This window comes from Hyla sarda, chromosome 4, assembly GCF_029499605.1.
Source record: "Hyla sarda isolate aHylSar1 chromosome 4, aHylSar1.hap1, whole genome shotgun sequence".
NCBI lineage: Eukaryota > Metazoa > Chordata > Amphibia > Anura > Hylidae > Hyla > Hyla sarda.
Genome location: NC_079192.1, coordinates 309,932,769 through 309,955,817, shown reverse-complemented (window position 1 = coordinate 309,955,817; position 23,049 = coordinate 309,932,769). Strand labels below are relative to the sequence as shown.

At 40.9% G+C, this 23,049-nt stretch overlaps 1 protein-coding gene across 2 annotated transcripts in view; it reads right to left on the bottom strand.

Annotated features, from left to right (window-relative positions):
• Window positions 1–2,732: 2,732 nt before the first annotated feature.
• The window catches only part of ERGIC1 (endoplasmic reticulum-golgi intermediate compartment 1), a 104,754-nt gene continuing 84,437 nt past the window's right edge, over window positions 2,733–23,049 (bottom strand). Inside the window, exons 10-11 of one of the 2 annotated variants that reach the window (XR_008892787.1) lie at window positions 5,802–6,038; window positions 2,733–3,986 (exon numbers count right to left, since the gene is read on the bottom strand). Coding sequence is in view for 1 of the 2 variants with exons in the window: in XM_056574835.1 (XP_056430810.1) it covers window positions 5,931–6,038 (108 nt within the window). In the remaining variant the exon portion in view is untranslated. Of the gene's footprint in view, window positions 3,987–4,229; window positions 6,039–23,049 lie in introns of those variants that run through there. The other variant, XM_056574835.1, reaches the window with a different exon arrangement.

The window sequence follows — 23,049 nt, the reverse complement described above, 5'->3', positions numbered from 1 at the left end:
GGAAGTGTTGTCTACAAAGTTCTAGTTTAATGCAAAATACATGTAACAGAATCCACTAGTCTGCAAATGTAGAAAATAGTTCACAGAAGCTTGTTGTTCTGTGTACCAATTGCTAGAACTAGTGTCTTTTAAAGACTCTCTAGGAGCACTTGTTGAACCAAAAAGTTACAAGAACTGACAGCTAATACTTTAGTGTTTTTGTTTCTTCAAACATCTTATGCAGGATGCATCTTTTATGTCATTCTTCCACCTAGAAGTCAACGCTACCATTGATTTCCATACAGTACTACTGTTGTACTCTTAACGGAGTTATGTGATGCAAGACAACTTATCCCCTATCCAAAGGAGAAGTGTCCGATTGCAGGGGGGTCTGACAGCTGGGAACCCCCGCAATCTCCTGCACGGAGCGCTGGCTCTCTGCAGGGAAGGAACCCCTCCATGAATATATGGGAGAGGCGGAGATACAGCGTTCCTGTATACAGCGTACTTGTATAAAGATACATTGAGGGAGTGTGTTGTCCCCTGCTTCGCGCAGGGAAGTCTACTTGCATGGATCGGTAGGAGAGAGGAGCACCGTACATGGGATTGTGGGGGGTCCCAGCGGTCAGACTCCCTGTGATCAGACACATCCCCTATCCTTTGGATAGGGGATAAAGTGTCCTGCACCACATAACTCCTTTAAGAGTCAACCTTTGAGAACAGAGACAACATGCTGAATTTTGCAGGACAGAAGTTGTCATAGTCTAGCTCTAGGCGAAGGATAACTCCAAAAGGGGACCTGAATTAATGCAGATTATACTGACTGGTAAACTGGTTCTATTCCATGGATTTATAAGGATTGCTGAATGAAGATGGCCAAAGCTTAGATGTTAACCTGCACAAGAACGTAGGTAATACAAGCTTGTAGTGATTGGATATATGGTGAAAAAGCCTGGAAATCTCAATGGTGTTTGTTACTACGGCTTATGAGATATGGTCTGTACACCATCAGAAGCATTTCCTATATTTATGTATAGCACTCTTGGCTGTAAGGCTAGAGCTGCTGAATGACAGACTCTCACGTTTGCTTTTAATAAGTCATCCGTGGTTTTGAGAATGTGGAATGTTAGGTGACAAACCAGGGTCCATTCAAGTGCAATGGTCAGTCGCCCCGAGCTGTTGGCAGTTGTCTGTAGCATGGCTGTGTTTAGTAAATAGGACCCCTGTTGTCGCCTGACACTTTTAGATATGAAACCAAATACACAGAACTATAGATAGAACATCTGACATGCACTAAGTTGGTCCCTAATATAGGATACAGCTACTATGAAAATGATACTGCTCTAATCCTCCTATCTATTCCAACAGGATGTAGTTGGGATGCCTTCTATGGAGAGCCCGGAATTTATCTGCACACACGTATTGAGGATGGCCTTTCATAAACCAAGATCAATCCTGCAAGGGTTCTTACACTGAGCAATGATGTGAAGACAAATGGTCTGATTAACAAATCAGCTCTTAAAAAGAGCATTCCCATACAAAACTTGGCTCCAACCTCTGGGACCAGATGAAAAACTAATATTGAGGGTTATCTTACATACCTACAGAATCAACCTTTTGAGCAACTCAAAATTACCCTTAAAGGGGTACTCCAGCAAAAAACATCTTATCCCCAGATCCAGCGTCGGGACCCCCACAAACTCGGGTGCAGCACCCCGGTCATCTGTGTATGGAGCAAACTCCGCTCCGTGACAGATGACTGGCGATTACAGACGCCAAGCCCCCTCCATTCATGTCTATGGGAGGAGGCGTGATGACTACGTAGTAGCCGTCATGCCCCCTCCCATAGACATGAATGGAGGGGGCGTGGTGCGACGTCACGAAGCTTGGAGCTTCCATGTTCCGGACGCCGCCGCTGAAGGTCCGGAGATCGCTGGGGTCCCCAGCGGCGGGACCCCTGCGATCAGACATCTTATGCCCTATTCTTTGGATAGGTGATAAGATGTCAGAGTACTCCTTTAATTTCCCATATACAAAACACATACACTTTGTCAACTACAACTATAGCACATAGTTTTTAAATAGGTTTGTGTAGTTAAAGCTTATGGGTGTTTTGTATATGAGAAATTAAGGGTATTTTTTTGGTTGGCCAAAAGGGTGATCTATAGTTCTATACAACCTCTGGGACCTGCACTTAGCTGACATTTAGGCTAGGTTCAGACTACGGAATCTCCGGGCAGAAAATTTCCGCCTGAATTAGTCGGCGCTAGGACCGCGCAGAGACTGCAGTCGCCTATAGACTGCTATGTGTTCCGCTAGGATTTCCGCCTGAAGAAAGAGCAACCCCTTTCTTCAGGTGGAAATTTTCTAGCAATTTTTTCATCCGAATTTTGCGCTTCACAAATTCCGAAGTGTTAATTTGTGAACGGAAAACCATTCACTACACTATGCATTTATAGTAAGTGGAATTTCTGCCGGAAATTTCAAAGCAAAAATTCCGGCAGAAATTCCGTAGTCTGAACCTAGCCTTATGGTACATTCTATGGATATGCCATAAATGTGGAGAAGGAAACACCTCTTTAAAGGGGTACTCAGATGGAAATTTTTTTTTTTTTAAATCAACTGGTGCAAGAAAGTTAAACAGATTTGTAGATTACTTCTATTTAACAATCTTAACCCTTCTAGTACTTATCAGCTGCTGTATACTACAGAGAAATTTGCGAATTTCTTCCCAGCCTGACAACAGTTCTCTCTGCTGACACCTCTGTCTGTGTAAGGAACTGTCCAGAGAAGGAGATGTTTTCTATGGAGAAATGCTTCTAATCTGGACAGTTCCTGACACAGACAGAGGTGTCAGCAAAGAGCACTGTGGTCAGACAGAAAAGAAATTCACAAATGTCTCTTTTATACAGCAGCTGATAAGTACTGGAAAGATTAAGATTGTTTAATAGAAATCATTTACAGATCTGTTTAACTTTCTGGCACCAATTGATTTGAAAACATTTGTTTCCTACTTGTTTCCACCAGAGTTCCCCTTTAAAAGTGTCTACATTTGCTATGGGAAACCATCAGATCACAGCTTCATTATTCAGTATATTAAAAGGGGAATGCCAGTGGAAAAAAAAAAAAAAAAAAAGGTTTTCAAATCAACTGGTGCCATAAAGTTAAACAGATTTGTAAACTACTTCTATAAAAAAAATTCCTAACCCTTCTAGTACTTAGCTGCTGTACACTACAGATATACTACAGAGAAATTTGTGAAGTTATTTCCAGTCTGACAACAGTGCTCTCTGCTGACACCTCTGTCTGAATCAGGAACGGTCTAGAGCAGGAAAGGTTTTCTATGGAGATATGCTTCTAATCTGGACAGTTCCTGACATAGGCAGAGGTGTCAGCAGAGAGCACTGTTGTCAGACTGGAAAAAACTTCACTATTTTCTCTGTAGTATACAGCAGCTGATAAGTACTGGAAGGATTAAGATTTTAAAATAGAAGTCATTTACACAAATCTGTTAAACTTTCAGGCACCAGTTGATTTGAAAACATTTGTTTTCCACTTGTTTCCACTGGAGTTCCCCCTTAAAATTCTGGGAAGCTTGGTTGCTATGTGCTACGTTGTCAGACTTTATTAGAGCACTTTTAGGCATCATGCCCCACATCTCTTATTCTCTAAATTGTAAAAAGAAGAAAACATTACTTTAAATGGATATGTAAGTTTGTTTTCTAAGAAATGGTTATGTTACCAAATTTGGCACTGCAAGGTAGTGATGAGAGTTGCTCTTTTTTTGTCACTTTTTTTTTACTTAAAAATATTTTTATGAAAAATGAATTACAACTAGGTTGTGGACAAAAGTAAAACTATTTTTTTTTTCTCTATTAGTTATGTTATATGGAAAGTTATTTTTAAACCTAAATCCTGGACTTACTAGATACCGCTATTGATGGGCAGAGTTTTTAACTTAGTATTAGATTTGATCAAGCATGTTTCTCCAATCATTTCCAAAGAACCTACACAAGAAAAAAACATTTTACAATAAAAAATCATGACCAACGTACCATAATAAAGTGTTGGATAGCAGAAGTCCCTTTTTCCTATACTATATCTTTAAAAGGGGTACTCCGCTGCTCAGCGTTTGGAACAAACTGTTACGAATGCTGGAGCCGGGAGCTCGTGACATCATAGCAACACCCCCTCAATGCAAGTCTATGGGAGGGGGCGTGACGGCCGTCACGCCCCCTCCCATAGACTTGCATTGAGGGGGCGGGATGCGACGTCGTGAGGGGGCGGGAATATGAAGTCACGAGCTCCCGGCGCCAGCGTTCGGAACTGTTTGCTCCAAACGCTGAGCTGCGGAGTACCCCTTTATATCTCATCACAAAGACACAGAAAGCTTTAATATTTACTCATTTTCAACAGACTTCATGAATATCCTTTCCTATTTAACCCTTACAAATGGTCATTCACATAAGACAGGCCAAGCTAAGCTAGCATGTTTATGGGGCAGTCGGAGAAGATAGTGGTCTGCCAAATGACAGTTCGGCCAATAGCTATCCATCTTGACCTCCGCATACACATACTAAGCTGAGTAGGCCGGTTTATTTTATGGGAAAATGGGAACAAGCTGCTGCCAGAAACCTTTGGCAGCAACAGTTGGCCAACCCATTGGCATTTGTTTTCCCTAGCAGCAGCTATTGGGTTTACAGTCATTGCAATACATGCATGAGTAAAGGTGAATAACAAATGACACAGACATAACCTGTAAGCTTGACCTTGAAAATAAATACAAAAATCTGCATTCAAGGATACATTTTGAAGAATAAAATTTTCAATTTAAAAATGTAACATGGTCAAAATCTCTGCCTGGCAAGGATATGGGAGCTATCTTGGCACAAAATACTTTCTGTACAGAACTGCATGGTGACTTCATTGTAAAGTGCTTCGGGGTCCAGACAGCAAATGATCAACTATGTAATCTGGAATGTGTCACAATAAAAACAGGATACGTAATATTTCGCCAAATAGTCTATTGTCTTTATGGGAGGCAACCATTTTATAGAATCAAATCCTACTAAGAAGTAACTACTAAAGGATTAGAAGAGACAAGTTTTATACCTCCTGCTGTTACTACCAATACAGTGGTCACTCAAGATACAATATTATTGGTTCCAGGATGATCATTGTATGTTGAAACCATTTTATGTGGAGACCAGAACCGATTACCAGATTTCCGTAGAGTTATGAAGTCTCCAAAAATGTAAACAATAGGAAAAAAGTTAAGTAGGTAACGAATACAGATGAAGCAAGTCCTTACATATAAAAGTAAGAAAAAGCTGCTGGAAGCTGTAAATCACTGTCTATGTAGAGGACAGGGGATTCTTCAGGGTCCTGTACAGTACACACAGTGTCCCAAAAAAGTATAATGGTGCTGCCCTTACCTGGTGTCCAAAGGAGCAGCTAACTCTGGTACAGGTAAAGAATAGTACAGAACATGTAATACCTCCCTGTACTGTAGAGAAGTGCCACCAGACAGCCAGTCAGTGCATGCACTTCAGTAATACAGGGGTTTAAGCAGCAAAATGCTCACTCATGTTTGGACTGTTTGTAGCATTGAATACAATTTACAATGGTCCAGAAAAGACCATTCTAAGTTTAAGATATTGTAATCTGAGGCCATTGTAAATTAAGGGACCACTGTATGTTATTACTTGTCAGCCCACAATATGGCTGCCTCCATAGATAGTTACATTTTAAATATAGGGGCTCCATAAGCCATGTTTGGGTATTGCTAGAAATTTCTAAAATGTCCCTGTAGAAAGATTTACCCAGAAATAAGATAAAGAGTCATGGCTTGTACTTCAATCATACTACAAAATGGGAATTTCCTTAAGAAATAATGTTCCTTCAAAGTCTTCCATGTGCCCTGGCTGGTGGCAGGAGATGGCAAAGTGTTTCTAGTGCAGTTTTCCCAGTTGAATTTTCTTCCATGCCTCGGATGCAGTAAAAATACAGGAATCCAGAATCCCAGCTACTGTAAATGTTCCCCCAATGATGGCACATACCTGCATTGGAAATACAATAAATAGAGCCCATTAAAAAAAACATATACAATATACAAACATGAGTTATGTAAAAACAAAAGAATTACAGCAGCACACTGCTAGCACTAAGATTCTATGTGTAATACAAACAGGATACGTGAAGAAAAAAGGAACCCTTTTTCGCCAGCGCTGCTCGGACTGACGATTGAAGAGTAGGACCAAATGTATGATATAACAATCTTTTATTGAGACACATACAGCTGAGCGTTTCTAGGACAAAACGCGTTTCGGGAGCGAGCCCTCCGTTTCTCAATTGTGGACGTATGCAGTCTCAATATATATATATATTAGACCAGGAAAAAATGCAGCACTACTTATCCACTGAAGGTGCAAATGGTGCCAGCGATTCAAAAGGACGCGACCAAAAATCCATCAATGTACAAGAACCAGAACAAGGCGCAGCACTTCAACAACAACTGTGATTTTATTTTCTCATGTGGGCATTACAATGTTTCAACTCCTCCTGGAGCCATTTTCAAGCATAGTGACACACACAGCAAAGAGGGCTTTTATGCCCATACATCTCATTAAGTGCAAATATCAATTCACATTGTGCCAATTAATAACATTTCAAGTTAATCAGTGTAAGTACTTTAGTGTATTCAAATACATAATATTGTTTAACTATCTGAAAAGTGCATAAATATACAGAATTGATATGAAAGTTAAAATCCCGCTTGAAAACTTACTGTTTACATTAATTTCTCATATTGCAAACACATGTAATTAAACAAAAAACATAAGCAATGAATAGGAGACCTCACATACCTTCCCTGAATAGGAGAAATCAAATACCTGTGATGTCTCCTATTCATTGCTTATGTTTTTTGTTTAATCAGTTCAATTACATGTGTTTGCAATATGAGAGATTAATGTAACTCACTGTAAACCCGACCGTGTGAATATACCCTAAAAACACTACACTACACAAAATAAAAAGTAAAGCACTACATATACCCCTACACCGTCCCCCCCCCCCCCATAAAAAAATAAATAAACGTCTTGTACGGCACTGTTTCCAAAACGGTCTCCAACTGTTGAAAAACAACAACTCCCAGTATTGATGGACAGCCATTGACTGTCAAGGTATACTGAGAGTTTTGAGCAGCTGGAGACACCCCGTTTGGGAAACACTGCCGTAGGGTATTTGGGTGGCGGATGCAAATCCCCAAAATAGCCCTCAAATGTGCATGGCGCTCTCTCGCTTTGGAGCCCTGTTGTATTTCAAGGAAATTATTTAGGGCCACATATGGGGTATTTCCATACTCGGGAGAAATTGTGTTACAAACTTTCTCCTTTTACCCCTTATGAAAAGGTAAAGTTGGGGTCTACACAAGCATTTTAGTATAACATTTTTTTTTTTTTTTTTTTTACACTAACATGCTGATGTTGCCCCATACTTTTAATTTTGACAAGCAGTAAAAGGAAAAAAATGCCCTCAAAATTTGTAACGCAATTTCTCCTGAGTACGGAAATATCCCATATGTGGGTGTAAAGTGATCTGTGGGCGCACAACAAGGCTCAGGAGTGAGAGCGCACTATGTACATTTGAGGTCTAAATTGGTGATATGCACAGGGGTGGCTTATTTGACAGCGGTTCTGAAAAACACAAAACAATAAATACCCACATGTGACCCCATTTTGGAAACGACACCCCTCACGGAATGTAACAAGGGGTATAGTGAGCCTTAACACCCCACAGGTTTTTGACGAATTTTCATTAAAGTTGGATGTGAAAAAAAAAGAAATTCTCTCACTAAAATGCTGGTGTTACCCAAAATTTTTCATTTTCACAAGGGAGAATAGGCCCGTTTCTTCCGAGTAAGAACATACTCCATATGTGGATGTAAAGTGCTCTGCAGGCAAACTACAATGACAAGAAGAGAAGGCGCGCCATTGGGATTTTGGAGATAGAATGTGTCTGAAATTTAAGGCCACGTGTGTTTATAAAGCCCCCATAGTGCCAGAACAGTGCCCCCCCACATGTGACCCCATTTTGGAAACTAAACCCTTTACAAAATTTAATAAGGGGTACAGTAAGAGCCTTTACACCCCACAGGTGTCTGACATTTTTTGACCAGTGGTCCGTAAAAATGAAAAATTTTATTTTTCATTTGCACAGCCCACTGTTCCAAAGATCTGTCAAACCCCAGTGGGGTGTAAATGCTCACTGCACCCCTTATTCAATTCTGTGAGGGGTGTAGTTTCCAAAATGGGGGTCACATGTGGGGGGGCTTTGTAAACACACATGGCCCCCGACTTCTATTCCAATCAAATGCTCTCTCAATAGCGCTCCTTCCCGTCACAGCATTGAAGTTCGCCCGCAGAGCACTTTACATCCACATATGGGGTATTTCCATACTCAGAAGAAAGGTGGTTACAAATTTTGGGAGGCTTTTTCTCCTATTACCCCTTGTAAAAATGAAAAATTTGGGCTAACACCAGCACTTTAGTGAAAAAAAAAAAAGGAAAAAATTTTCATTTTCACGTCCAACTTTAGCGGAAATTTGTCAAACACCTGTGGGGTGTTAGACTCACTGTACCCCTTGTTACATTCCTTGAGGTGTATAGTTTTTAAAATAGTATGCCATATTTTTTTTTTTTTTTTTGCTGTTCTGGCACCAAAAGGAGCATTTCTTAAATGTGACATGCCCCCCAAAAAAACATTTCAGAAAAACTCCCTCTCCAAAATCTCATTGTCACTCCTTCTCTTCTGAGCCCTCTAGTGCACCCACAGAGCACTCGACATACACATATGAGGTATTTCCTTATTCAAGAGAAATTGGGTTACAAATTTTAGGAAGATATCTCCTTTTAGCCCTTGTAAAAATTCAAAAACTGGATCTACAAGAACATGCCAGTGTAAAAAATGAAGATTTTGAATTTTCTCCTTCAATTTGCTGCTATTCCTGTGAAACACCTAAAGGGTTAACACACTTTTTGAATACTTTGAGGGGGTGCAGTTTTTATAATGGGGTAATTTATGGGTATTTCTAATAAGAAGGCCCTTCAAATCCACTTCAAAACTGAACTGGTCCCTGTAAAATTTTGATTTTGAAAATTTTGTGAAAAATTGGAAAATTGCTGCTGAACTTTGAAGCCCTCTGGTGTCTTCCAAAAGTAAAAACATGTCAACTTTATGATGCAAACATAAAGTAGACATATTGTATATGTGCAATCAATCTATAATTTGGGATGTCCATTTTCCTTATAAGCGAGAGCTTCAAAAGTAAAAAATAAAAATAAAAAATAAAAAGCAAAATTTTAAAATGTTCTCATCAAATTTTGGAATTTTTCGCCAAGAAATGATGCAAGTATCGATGAAATTTTACCACTAACAAAGTAGAATGTGTCATGAAAAAAAAATCTCGGAATCAGAATGAAAGGTGAAAGCATCCCAGAGTTATTAATGCTTAAAGTGGCAGTGGTCAAATGTGCAAAAAATGGCCAGTTCCTTAACCCCTTAAGGACGCAGCCCTTTTTCACCTTAAGGACTGAGCCCTTTTTCGCAATTATGACCACAGTCACTTTACGAATTAATAAAGCAAAAACGCTTTTACCGAATATTCTGAGATTGTTTTTTCGTGACATTCTACTTTATTTTGGTGGTAAATTTTTGGCGATAATTGCATCCTTTTTTGGTGAAAAATCCCCAAATTTCATGAAAATTTAGCAAATTTAGCATTTTTCTAACTTTGAAGCTCTCTAATTGTAAGGAAAATGGATATTGCAAATAAATTTTATTTTTCTTCACAAATACAATATGTTCACTTTATGTTGGCATAATAAAATGGACATATTTTTGCTTTTTGAAAAAAATTAGAGGGCTTCAAAGTAGAGCAGCAATTTTCAAAAATGTCATGAAAATTGCTAAATCTGAAGGGACAGATGTTACAGAACTACAACTCCCAGCATGCCTGGGCAGTCGAGGCATGCTGAGAGTTGTAGTTTGACAACATCTGGAGGGCTAATGTTTGGGCCCCACTGTAACAGTGGTCTCCAAACTGTGACCCTCCAGATGTTGCAAAACTACAACTCCCAGCATGCCCAGACAGCCTTTGGCTGTCTGGGCATGCTGGGAGTTGCAGTTTGGCCTTCCTAGTGGTTGCCACAGTAAAGATCGTTTTACTTTCACTTTCAATCCCCCCCCCCCCACTGTCGATTCCCTACCTGATCCAGCAGACTCCAGCGAAGATCCCAGGTCCCCAGGCATCTTCTCCTGCAGGTACGGCCTCCATCTTCTTCCCAGATCCCCTCGACATCCTGGGGTGGGCAGAACGGGGGGTTGCCATGGCAACCCCCTGTCCTGCGCTGCCATTGGTCAGAACTCCGTTCTGATTAATGGCAGGGCATAGGAGGAGATCGCAGCTTTGCGACCTCACTCCTATCCCTTAGGCTGATCGGGGCTGTTGCTGACAGCTCCGATCAGCCCTATTTTCCGGGCGATCGGGTCACCAGAGACCCGATCAGCCTGGAATTGGAGAAAATCGCATGTCTGAATTGACATGCGATTTTCTCCGATCGCCGACATGGGGGGGGTCTCAGGACCCCCCTGGGCAATGTGGCGGGGTGCCTGCTGAATGATTTCAGCAGGCATCCGGCTCCGGTCCCCAACCGGCTAGCGGTGGGGACCGGATTTCCCACGGGCGTATGGATAAGCCTTCGGTCCTTAAGGACTCGGAATGCAGGGCGTATCCATACGCCCTGTGTCCTGAAGAGGTTAAAGGGGTACTCTGGTGAAAACCTTTTCTCTTTTAAATCAACTGGTGGCAGAAGTAATTTACAAATATGTTTAACTTTCTATTAAAAAATCTTAATTCTTCCTGTACTTATTAGCTGCTGAATAGTACAGAGGAAATTCTTTTCTTTTTGGAATGCTCTCTGATGACATCACGACCACAGTTCTCTCTGCTGATATTATAATAATGCTTTATTTATTGTTGTCCTTAGTGGGATTTGAACCCAAGTCCCCAGCACTGCAAGGCACCAGTGCTAACCACTGAGCCACCTTGTTGCCCTTAGCATACATCAGCTATGTATGGTTGCTAAAATGGACAGAGATGTCAGCAGAGAGCACTGTGCTCGTGATGTCATCAGTGTTCCAAAAAGAAAGGAATTTCCTCTGTAGCATTCAGCAGCTAATAAGTACTGGAAGGATTAAGATTTAATAGAAGTAATTAACAAATAGGTTTAACTTTCTGCCACCAGTTGATTTAAAAGAAAAAAAAGGTTTTCACCGGAGTACCCCTTTAAAGTGAAAATGGGCTGAGTCCTTAAGGGGTTAAACTTAGTCTACTTAGGGTATTTTAACAGACTTATTCTCTTATAAAACATCTGTTTTTGCAGTCCGGGTGACTTCCTAGCATTCTTTGCCAGTTGGAATGGGGCAAGTTGACCCATCCTTGCTGTAGCCATCAGAACATATATTTGGTCTGTTTACAGAAAACATCTCTGTTCCCTGGGGCAACAGCGGTTTAAAAACAAAAAAAGAAACACGTTACGACATGCAAAATATGTGACCTGAATAATTTTGGTAGACAAATTCTAATTTAGTAACTGAAATGATCCCTTCCTCACATACACGCCTGTGGAGAAAAGCAGCCAGAAATAGATAACGCTTCTACATAGAAACCATGTGGCCTCAGTATAGTGTAGAGAATAAGGATAATTTTTTTTTAAATTATTCTCATCATGGAAAACCCAATGAGTAAAAACTGGAGAACATGTCTTGCACTTTGTAAGATGGATTTTTTTTTATATACTAACTAAAATGGCCAGATGGTGATAACGTTGCATTGTATTGTACTGTTGGGTGATCAGACCCATAGTAGGGCAATGGTCTGTAATACAGAAGCTAAAATGGGTATAATGCCAAAAATAAATCCCACTTCTCAAGACAGACAGTCCTAGGTAGAGCCCCCCTGATAAAAACATGTCGTGCCATTGGAAGTTACCAGCATTTAATGGTGGTCATTGAAGTGAATGCTCAACCATGTAATACATAAGTAGCCCAAGTTCAGAGCAAGAACACGAAGGAGGTTTTATACAGGAAGTCCTCAAAAAGGACAAGGTCTTCAATAAATTTTAATAAAAAAATAAATAAAAATCACTATTGTGCAAGGGTCTCTTAATACTAGGAAAACCTACATTTCTTATAAAACTAAGTTAGCAATAAAAAAAGAAAAAATAATACATTTAATCACATGCTAGTTTATTAAGGAATCATCTTGACAACAAGCTTGGTAAAACAAACATTAAAGGGGTATTCCGGCCTTAGACATTTTATCCCCTAGGCTGCATTCACATGTCATTTTTGCAATACAGTTCCCGTATCAGTTTTTTTTGTAAAAAATCGTATATGTCTTAAAACCAGACCGAACCGTATACAACCGTATATACATCTGTACGGTTTTAAACCATATACGGTTTGAAAACAGATGTCCGGTTGAATACGGTTTAATATGTTTTTTTGAAAAAAAAAAAAAAAAAACGGATACGGTTTTATGTTTGTCCTTACATAAAGTTCTGCTTGTTCTATATGTGGGAAGAACTTTTGGCGTGCACTGCGCATGTGCAAACTGCAAAACCCTATTGTGCAAACCGGATTGAACCGTACGCACATACGGTTCAGTAAGGTTCCCATAGACCACCATTTAAAAAAATAAAAAACATACAGATTGTATCCGGTTTTCTACCCGGAAATAAAAACGTAGTAGACTACGGCTTTGTGTACGGGAAAAAAAAAAAAAATAGATAAAACCGTAAATGATGCAAAACGTACACAACCGGATGCTACGGTTGGCATACGGTTTTCTTTGAAATGTCTATACATACGGTTTGCAATACGGTTCCATACGATTTTTTCACTGAAACCTTATACGGGAACCGTATTGCAAAAGAGAGATGTGAATGCAGCGTAAGGCCGAAATACCCCTTAAAATATTTCCCTTTTTAGGCCTTATTTTTAGTCATCATCATCAGGCTCATATTTAGAAAAGTCCCTGCGAAGAAAACAAAATAAATGTGAAATGTTATCTGTGGCCAGGTCACTGTTGGCTTGTGGGCGCCACAACATGTTAACCATTAGCCTGTGCCCAAGTGACACACAGGTTCCTATACACTGGCTGAGTATTTGTAGTGGTGACGTGGTGACCAGAGCTGCCAGTGCAGAGCTGGGGAAACACTGACTGTATGCTAGAGAAAACAGAGCAGTGACTCACTACCGAAAATAACTAACCATTTGGAGGAGTTTAAAGAAGGGGAATGTGCTAATGCTTAATATGGAGTGACAGAGGGTGGGAAAGGTCTCATCAGCAACCCAAAAATTGTAAGGTTATGATGAAGAGGAAGACATGTCCGTACATGCACTGCAGACAATCTAATATAGGGTTGAAAGCTGATAGATTTACATAGAAATGCCTACAAAATAATAATAATAATAATTAGTTTGAGTTGAAAAAAAAAGGAGGGAAATCCCTTTTTCACAGCACTATATACGGCAGTTTGGACCATTTTTATGCACATTTGTAGTATACCACAAACTGATGTGTGTGTGGTATAGATTTGAACCTACCCAAACAAGACTGAAGTCTAGGGGAGTATATTTTTACACCATTTTATGCAAGAAAAGTAGGTGGTTGTGTAGCTATGGCTCAAAAAGACTACACTGCTAATGGGCCAATACTGGCATCCAAGGAAAGAGAGAGAGAGAAAAAAAAGTTTATAAGCAAGAAAACTTCTCCAAATTGGCAATGTTTCAACCTAAGGTGATGTCCCAACCATGCGATGGCCATAACTTTAGATGCGAACAGCTGTCACTGAAATCCAAAAGCCCACACAAAATACCATGAGGCGCCCCAAACTGCTAAGATGTCATACGCTTGGAATACAGTCATTACATAGATATTTCATTTAAGGATATCTGAAACTATTATTAGAGAACATGCCCTCTAAGGGCTGCATGGATGCATTTGGTTTCCACTTCTGTCATTTGTTTGTACAGCTATTATATCTCATACGTGAATTCCATGCGTAATGTTAACATATTTAATCTCGCCATCTTATATATTTTACAGGGTATAAATGAACTGTCCTGAAGACAGATGCCTTACTATGGAAATATTTGTTTTATAGACTTTCTGCATTGATTCAGGTTTCCAAAACCTCTGCTTTAAAACCAACTGTAGCAAGGAGCTCGCTCTTGTGACTGCTGTCAGCTCATCCGCAGAGTGAAATATGTTGCATATACCCGGTGTGTGACCCTATCCTAAAACTGGTTTCCAGCCGAAGACCTCAAATTTTAAAATCGGTCTCCAATTAGAGACCAATACTAAAATGTTCCTTTTTTCTAATCTGTTTCTCTTTTCTGATTGTATTTTTTTTTTCACACATTATTATGAGGTTGCTACCACTTCTGCAAGAAGGCTATTGCATGAATCAACTACTCTCTCTACATGCATCAACTACTCTTGGTACTTACCTTGTCCGGTTCTGTTCAGTCGTTCTTCAGTAATCTTCATCGGTATCTTCAGCTCCGGGCCTGGCTTGGAGCATGGGCGGATCTTAGTGAAATCACCGCTGCTGTTCTCTGCCGGGTCCCGCTGCTAGAGAACAGCAGCGGTGATGTCACTAAGCTCCACCCATGCTCCAAGCCGTGCCTGGAGCTGAAGATACCGGAGAAGATCACCGAAGAATGATTGAACGGAACGGGACAAGGTAAGTACCATTGTCATCAGTATCACCTGCACTTACCTGTCTGTACCGACAGGTTACTGCAGGTGACACTGATGACAGATTTCCTTTAATTATACTCTTCTCCTTTACCGTGTTGATTCCCTTTATGTATTTAAAAGTCTCTATCATATCCCCTCTGTCTCTTTCTTCCAAGCTATACATGTTAAGGTCCTTTAACCTTTCCTGGTAAGTTTTTTCCTGCAATCCATGTACTAGTTTAGTAGCTCTTCTCTGAACTCTCTCTAGAGTATCTATATCCTTCTGGAGATATGGCCTCCAGTACTGCACACTCCACGTGAGGTCTCACCAGTGCTCTGTACAGATCTTTCTACTGCTAATACCTCTCACTATACACCCAATCGGTTACATTCTGCTGGACCCCCACCGACAGTATAGAAAGTCCATCAATCCTAGAAAACAAACTCTTCATACACATTAAAAGTCAGCAGTCAACGTAACCGGTGGCATTGGTCAACAACCGTATGTGTATGGGGGCCACATGACTTTCATCTGAAGGCAGATGTCAGGGGAGAGAAGGGTCGGACATATAAAATTTTAACATGCCCAATCCTTGTTCTCTGGGGGATCTGAAGAGATAGCTGTTGGCTGAATGACATTTTACGAATAAATGATTGAAGAAAGATATATACTTTATGTGCATTATACAGATAATAGAAAGCGCAGCAAGCCTGTGTGCAAGCAGCAACAAGTGAGGTTATTTTTTCAGTCTCTTATTGCACCATTTACAAGGAATGTCACTGGGCAGAATAGTACATTTAGGATGGCAGTATAAACAGAAGGATGATGGTATTTGTATTTGTGGAATACACATTTCTTTCTTTGTATGTAAAACACCAGTGTAGGGGATGGATTTGTCTAAACCTTAAACCCTGAGCAGAAGGGTCGAAATTTCCCTTGTTTGGTATCAAGCACAGTTCACGGTTAGTTTTTTTGTCAAGTAAATGTGAAGTACAGTGTTTCCTTGCTGGTGTGTGGCATAAATACAGCCTCATATTATAGAGCTAGTGGTCTCAACTTACACTTCAATTCACACTCAGCATTGTTAGTGGTCGGCATTAATATATGAAGCCTTGACCGCACAATGAGGCATATACTGTATATCACTGTGATGCCGTGTACATTGGCAAGCTGTTGTAGCTTAGTAGCTGTGCTATATTCCTCCAACAGCCTGCGATGTACTGATGAATAATGCACGCTGTACACCAGTGTTTCCTAACCAGTGTGCCTTCAGCTGTTGCAAAACTACAACTCCCTTCGGCTGTCCGGGCACGCTGGGAGTTTTAGTTTTATACTGGTTTGGAAACCCTGGTGTACACGAATGTTACTTACTAAAGCAACTGCTTGCCAGCACACCAGTATAAAGAAATATGTCCCAATGCTTTAGGTTTGTGCATGGTACATAATCTAGCCATAGGGTTTATTAAAGTTGGGTCACATGGAGCGCACCCACAGTGCTCTGGATGTGATGACAGCAGTCACAAGAACGAGCTCCCTGCTGCGACTGGGTAGCTCGGTGTGTCTGCATGATTTGTAGATGCGGTGCCTGCTCGGAGCAGATGCACAGTGGGAAATCTGCCATTATGAGCAGACACACACAGAGCTCCCCAGCCGCAGCAGGCAGCTCACTCTTGTGACTGCCGTCTGTGCATCCGCAGAGCAACTAATAGCAACCAGATTGCCACTTTCACTTTTGAAAAGGCCTCTGAAAAATTAAAGCAGCGATCTGATTGGTTGCTATGGGCAACTGAGCAACTTTTTCTCTGGACAGGTTTTGATAAATTTCCCCCTATGTGCCTGGAGTCTAGAGCAGCAATGGTCACAATATGACAACCTGTCATTTAATCTGAGTGACATACGTCACATTCAATTTCATATTCCTAATTTTTTTTTTTTTTTTTTTTTTTTTTTTAACACTTTTCAGAATTATTTCCACTTTCAATAAGTTAAATTCTAAAAACTTAAGAACTTGTCATCACTTTCATGCTACATGAAGCATGAGCCATTGGGGTGGTACCTGTCTACTTCTCCCTACCCCAGCAGTCTAGATCGATATGGAAAGATCTATGAAACAAGGCCAGCGGAGACCACCCTGATGACTTGTGGTTCAGGCAGCATTAAAGTGATAATGAAACGTATCACCTAGATCAGTGTTTCCCAACCCTGTCCTCAAGGCACACCAACATTCTGGGTTTTTTCAGTTACTCCATTGGAATAGAACAGGGAAAAATTAAAATCCTGGACTGTTGGTGTGCCTTGAGGACTGGGTTGGGAAACACTGACCTAGATTTTTGTTTACTAATTAGATACCTTGTATTTTTTGTAATCTGTTTCTATTTTCTGATTGTAATGAACTTTTTTCTTTATTTTTTTGCACATGGAGCCGCCATCTTGCCAGAGCGTTTTTTATGAACAGCATCTAGTGGTATACTTTAAATCAAGCCTCATGGGCATAGACATCAATAGACTGAAACTTGTCCCATTCTACAGGAAGGAGGGAGGGGTTGTGAATATTTATAAATTGAGGGAATAAGGGAGCGGAGCATGCGCTCTGCCAGAATAGCAGGACACTCACATGGACAAAGGTTCTCACTAGGACGTGACAGTGAAGATTTAGGAATATATGCACAAAATGGACCGGCATAGCTAAGCAGAGAGGATGGAGGCAGGGAAGCTCGGCAAGCAGTCCCCCGCTTCCATTGAGCAGAAGGTAATTTGCATACTAAAAACGGGGACCATATTTCAGAAATGGCTAGACCAATTTTAGTAAGAAACATCTTTTTATCCAATGTATTTGGTTTAGTGCTGGTGAATAGGCTGTCAGTTTGCCTTTAATAGTGGAGATCTTTATAATGACAGACAATCTAGAGTAGAGGGGAAGGAATGGTTTACAGCTCAGAGCATGAGACACATCAATACATTCAGGCACTCTCCAATCATAACTGCTAATGGCACGTTCAACAACATTGGGATATTTAAAAGGGGGTTCTCAACATGACAACTTAGCACCTATTTACAGTATGGGTGGGGGTCTGATTACTGAGACTGTTGAAGGTGCCCTAAGTATAGAGTTTGGTAATTTCTGCAGTCCCATAGAAAAGGAAATGGGACAGCCATGTGCAAAATTGACTACTGCTCCATCCTGACGGGGGGGGGGGGGGTGTTGTGTGTGTGTGTGTGTGTGTTTGGGTCCAAAAAGTCTGACCCAAATTGTCATCTTGGGAAAAATCCCTTTAAGCTTGTTTCCCCACCACCTAGGTAGTGAGGATAGCTGTTTTAGGAGGACAGACTTCCTTTATTCTATCAGAGCAGGCTGTACATGTGGTATACACCAGCAGTTCTGGAAGTATATTTGGCCTTTTTTCACCACATCTGTCCATTATTCTGTTTAGTATGGGTGAAAATCCCTTCAAACTATACAGACAAGCAGTGCAGTGAAGCATAATTCTGCTTAGTGACCACAGTCACATTTCCCTCAGATAAAGAGATAACATACATATAGTTGTATTACAAGATATTTCTACCCTGCCCCAGCAGTCTGCTTCATCATATGATACAGGGCATCAGCAGCTACAGATCACTGAGCAGGACGGAAAGAGTGGCTCATGCATTGTGTGTGTGACATATGAATCAGGAGAACGCTATGTTTAATTCCTCTTAAGATACAAGATTTCCTTCTATGTAATATCTAATAAGATTGTCTAGTTACTATAATATTGTTGTAGCCTCAAAGACCGTAACAGTGATCAAAGACCGTAGGTCAATAGAGAAGAGAAAATAAATAAATAAAATCGGCAAACAACATTTAAGGAGAATCTGCCCTAGGGTTACCATAGGCATTATCACCCATCTTTCCTACTCTTCTGAATGGCATCATCGCTTCATTATACAACTAGACATCCCCTCTCTTATCCAGACAGCCCCAATCTGGTAAACCTGGGTGGCCACTAACACAGTCACATATTGGTTGTCCATTACATCAGTTTCTGGGAAAGCGCAGAAATGGAGGCAACAGAGATGTAACAACGTGAGGACAAGGGCCTTGTATTTACTGGTGATTTATTATAGGGGAGATGAATAGCTCAATGAAATGAGGCAGGAAAGGATTCCGTCCCATAAAAGTCAGTGCTACAATGAATGCGTTAATAAATAGTATTGCCGGTAAAGCCATCAAACTCCGCTCTACATTAACAAGTCATATGAAATGCACCATTTAACCCAAGCTTACCTTAAGCTTTTCTTGCATAAAACTGGAAAATCCCACTTATTTATATAAATACATTTCAATTTTAATTTTTAAGCTTAATCTACTGACAACGGGAACCTTAAAGGGGTACTCCGGTGCTTAGACATCTTATCCCCTATCCAAAGGATAGGGGATAAGATGCCTGATCGCGGGAGTCCCGCAGCTGGGGACCCCCATGATCATGCACGCTGCACCCCGTTTATAATCAGTCCCCAGAGCGTGTTCGCTCCAGGTCTGACTACCGGCAACCACAGGGCCAACGGCGTGTGACGTCACGCCTTCACCCCCGTGTGACGTCACGCTCCGCCCCTCAATGCAAGCCTATGGGAGGGGGCATGACAGCCATCTCGCCCCCTCCTATAGGCTTGCATTGAGGGGCGGAGCGTGATGTCACACGGGGGCGGAGTGTTGACATCACACGCCGTCGGCTGTGGTCGCTGGTAATCAGACCCGGAGCGAACACGCTACGGGGACTGGTTGGAAACGGGGTGCCGCCTGCAAGATCACGGGTATCCCCAGCGGCGGGACTCCCGCGATCAGGCATCTTATCCCCTATCCTTTGGATAGGGGATAAGATGTCTAAGCACCGGAGTACCCCTTTAATGTTTATATGCAGAGGCTGAACATTAGTAAACTATCTATACAGTGATCCCTTAACTTACAATGGACTCAACATACAATAGTTTTAACCTACAATGGTCTTTTCTGGACCATTGTAAGTTAAAACCAGACTCAACATACAATGTACAGACAGTCCAGATCTGCGAAACATGTCAATGGCCGGAAGAACTGACCAACAGAATGGGCATTCACTGGTAAAATCCCTGTATTACTGAAGTGTATGCACTGACTGATGTCTGGTAGCGCCCCCTACAGTACAGGGAGGTATTACATGTTCTGTACACTTTACCTGTACCAGAGTTACCTGCTCCTTTGGGCACCAGGGGAGACTCCATGTTACTTTAGGACATTGCGTGTACTGTACAGGACCCCGAAAAAGCTCCTGTCCCCAACATAGATCAGCATTTCCCAAGCAGGGTTCCCCCCGCTGTTGCAAAACTACAACTCCCAGCATGCCCGAACAGCCTTTGGTTGTCCGAGCATGCTGGGAGTTGTAGTTTTGCAACAGCTGGAAAACACTGAAATAGACAGTGAATTACAGCTCCAAGCAGATCTTCATTACTTTTATATGGAAGGATTTGCTTTATCTATATTATTTATCTACTTATTTTTCTTTAATTCTCACTTTTTCCTATTTTTGGATGACATTTTGGGGCTTTAGAACCAATTACCAGGTTTCCATAGAGTTCTGGTCTCAACATAAAAAGGTTGTCCCAGAACCAATTACTATTGTAACTTGAGGGACCACTGTCCACAGTTTCCAAGCACAGCTTAAAATCTTTAGGGCAATTCATGTCCCATCTATGCCAAAAGCTGCCTATCTGCCCAGTTACAGTTGGTATACAATAAGCCAAAATACGGCAGGTAACATTTAAAAAAATACCTCATAGGAGGTACTTTAGTCGGTGATTGTAGCCCCAAAATAAAGTGGCGAATCAAGGGAGAATTGTTAAAACCTGTGTAGAGGAAAAGTTGACCAGTTGCTCGTAGCAACCAATCAGATCGCTTCTTTCATTTTTCAGAGGCCTTCTTTTAAAAACAATAGATACAATCTGATTGGTTGCTATGGGCAACTGCACCATTCTTCCTCTACATGTTTTAATAAATCTCTCCCACTATGTTCGGACAATGGGGGAGAGTTATCATTGCTTTTAGAGCTTTTTTTTGTCTATGTTTTGGAGCAGTTCAGACGCAAGCAGGATATTTAGCGACTTTTATGCATCTTTTGATATAGACAGTTTCACTCTTTTTTCCTACCCATAGAACTTTCTTTTTGACCATGTAGTGGTCACGTATTTATCATTTGCGACTTTTATCAAAAGTTGCTATTTTGTGCGCAAAGGTACTTTTCTAGGCGCAAAGCTACACCACCTACCAGTAGGCGTGAAAATAATTTCTACTTTCCACAATTCAACCTTTAACCTCTTGTGGACGACAGCGTCCCACTCCCCTTCTATGAGATAAGCGCGGGTCATAGCTGGGTGGTGTAAGGGGCTATCTGCCACCAGGACCCATCTCTAATGCCAGACATCACCAATGACTGATGCCCGGCTTTAATCCCTTAGACACTGCAATCAAATTTGATTGTAGCGTCTAAAATGCAATTAAAAATGTCCAGAAAGTAAGTAAAAAAACACCTAACCTGCCAAATTGAGGACCCAGGAAAGTGTCTACTTCCCTCCCTCACAAGCGTCTAGAAAAAGTGTATGTGGTAGAGCTTTTCCCACCACAGCAGAGCTGCGCAAAATTCATCATCCTGCTGCACCTTCTTGATAAATAAGATACACGCTAGTCATACCCACCACCCAAATAAACATGGGAAAATAGCTCTACTGTAGACATTCTTTGATAAATCTGGGCCAATGTTCAGAATAGCATATAACAACAACAAAAAGGTCAGACAGTTTCATTTATACCCATTTGGAGCCTTAAAAAAGTCAGCTTTTACAGGCAAAATGGGGGATATTTATCAAAACTTGTGCAAAGGAAAAAATGCCCAGTTGCCCATAGCAACCATTCAGATCGCTTCTTTCATTTTGCAGAGGCCTTGTTAAAAATGAAAGAAGAAATCTGATTGGTTTGCTATGGGCAACTGGGCAATTTTTCCCTTTGCACAGGTTTTGATAAATCTCCCCCATTGAATGAGTCAAATTTTTTTTTCTGGCATTTGGAACTTAAAATGCCTGTTTTTGAGAAATAAAATTAAGTTTTTAAGACTTTTTTTTGGAGTCCCCAAAACAGTGTAAACGTAGCTTCAAAGGGTACCTCCTTCTTATAAACCATTAGGATATACCATGACTTCATGATCATGAAGGGTCTGACCTTTGGGATCCCCAGAGACCTTAAAAGTGTTATCCTCCAGGATGATTTCTTCAGAAACAGAGTCCCCCTTGTCATCAGTTTATGTGAGGTATTACAGACCAGTTCTATTGAAGTAAATGGAACAAAGTTGTAATACCACACACAACCGGAGGACAGGGGTGGTGTTTTTAGATTAGCTGTTTTTTCTATTCCTGAATAACCCCTTTAGCCCCCTCCCATAGACTTACATTGAGGGGGTGTGGCGTGACGTAACGAGGGGTGTGGGCGTGACATCACGACCCCAACTCCCGCACCCAGCATTCTAAACGAACGCTGGGTGCTGCAGAGAGAGGCTATAAACTGGTGTATATGCAGTGTTCTAGACAATCTGCGTCTTACTAGCCAGTTTTGAAATGTTTCTACAGACTGGGGGTGTGTGGTTAAGTGGAGTCATTAAATACACCAAATTTATTATAGGCATGCAGAATTATCTTGGCGCAAAGTATAACAACCAAGGAAGCATAAGAAACGCCCAATATATCTAACAACTAGTTTATCAAAGTGACACATCTTTGTCGTCTAGGTTTATCCTGTCTAAATTTCAGACAAAACTAATAAAATGTCCCCTAAAGTGTGTTTTTTATCCTCCTCCCTCTCCTTCTGCTTTGGGGATGTTTTTTTTTTGGAAGGGGTAGAGGGAGAGGGTTGATAGGTTTATTCTCATTTTGTAAGGAGTGGTGCCCTGTCTGACCCAAGGTAAAAGGTAAAATTAAGGAGTGTACAGGGGGGGGGGGAGGATTTAATTATATGTTAGATATTGTTGTGAGATGGGTTGTATTTATATGATGATGTAATATTTATTGCAGTTGATGTAAAAAGGAATAAAAAAATTTGTTGAAAAAAAAAAAAAAAAAAGGGTTACAATTATTGTAGACACTATTTCACTTGGAAAGCCTTTAAGGCAACTTCTCAGAGCCACATCTGATGTTGTGGTTATTGAATAATGTATGTGTCCTGTCATCATACAGCTGCGGTCCTGGTGAATACATGCAC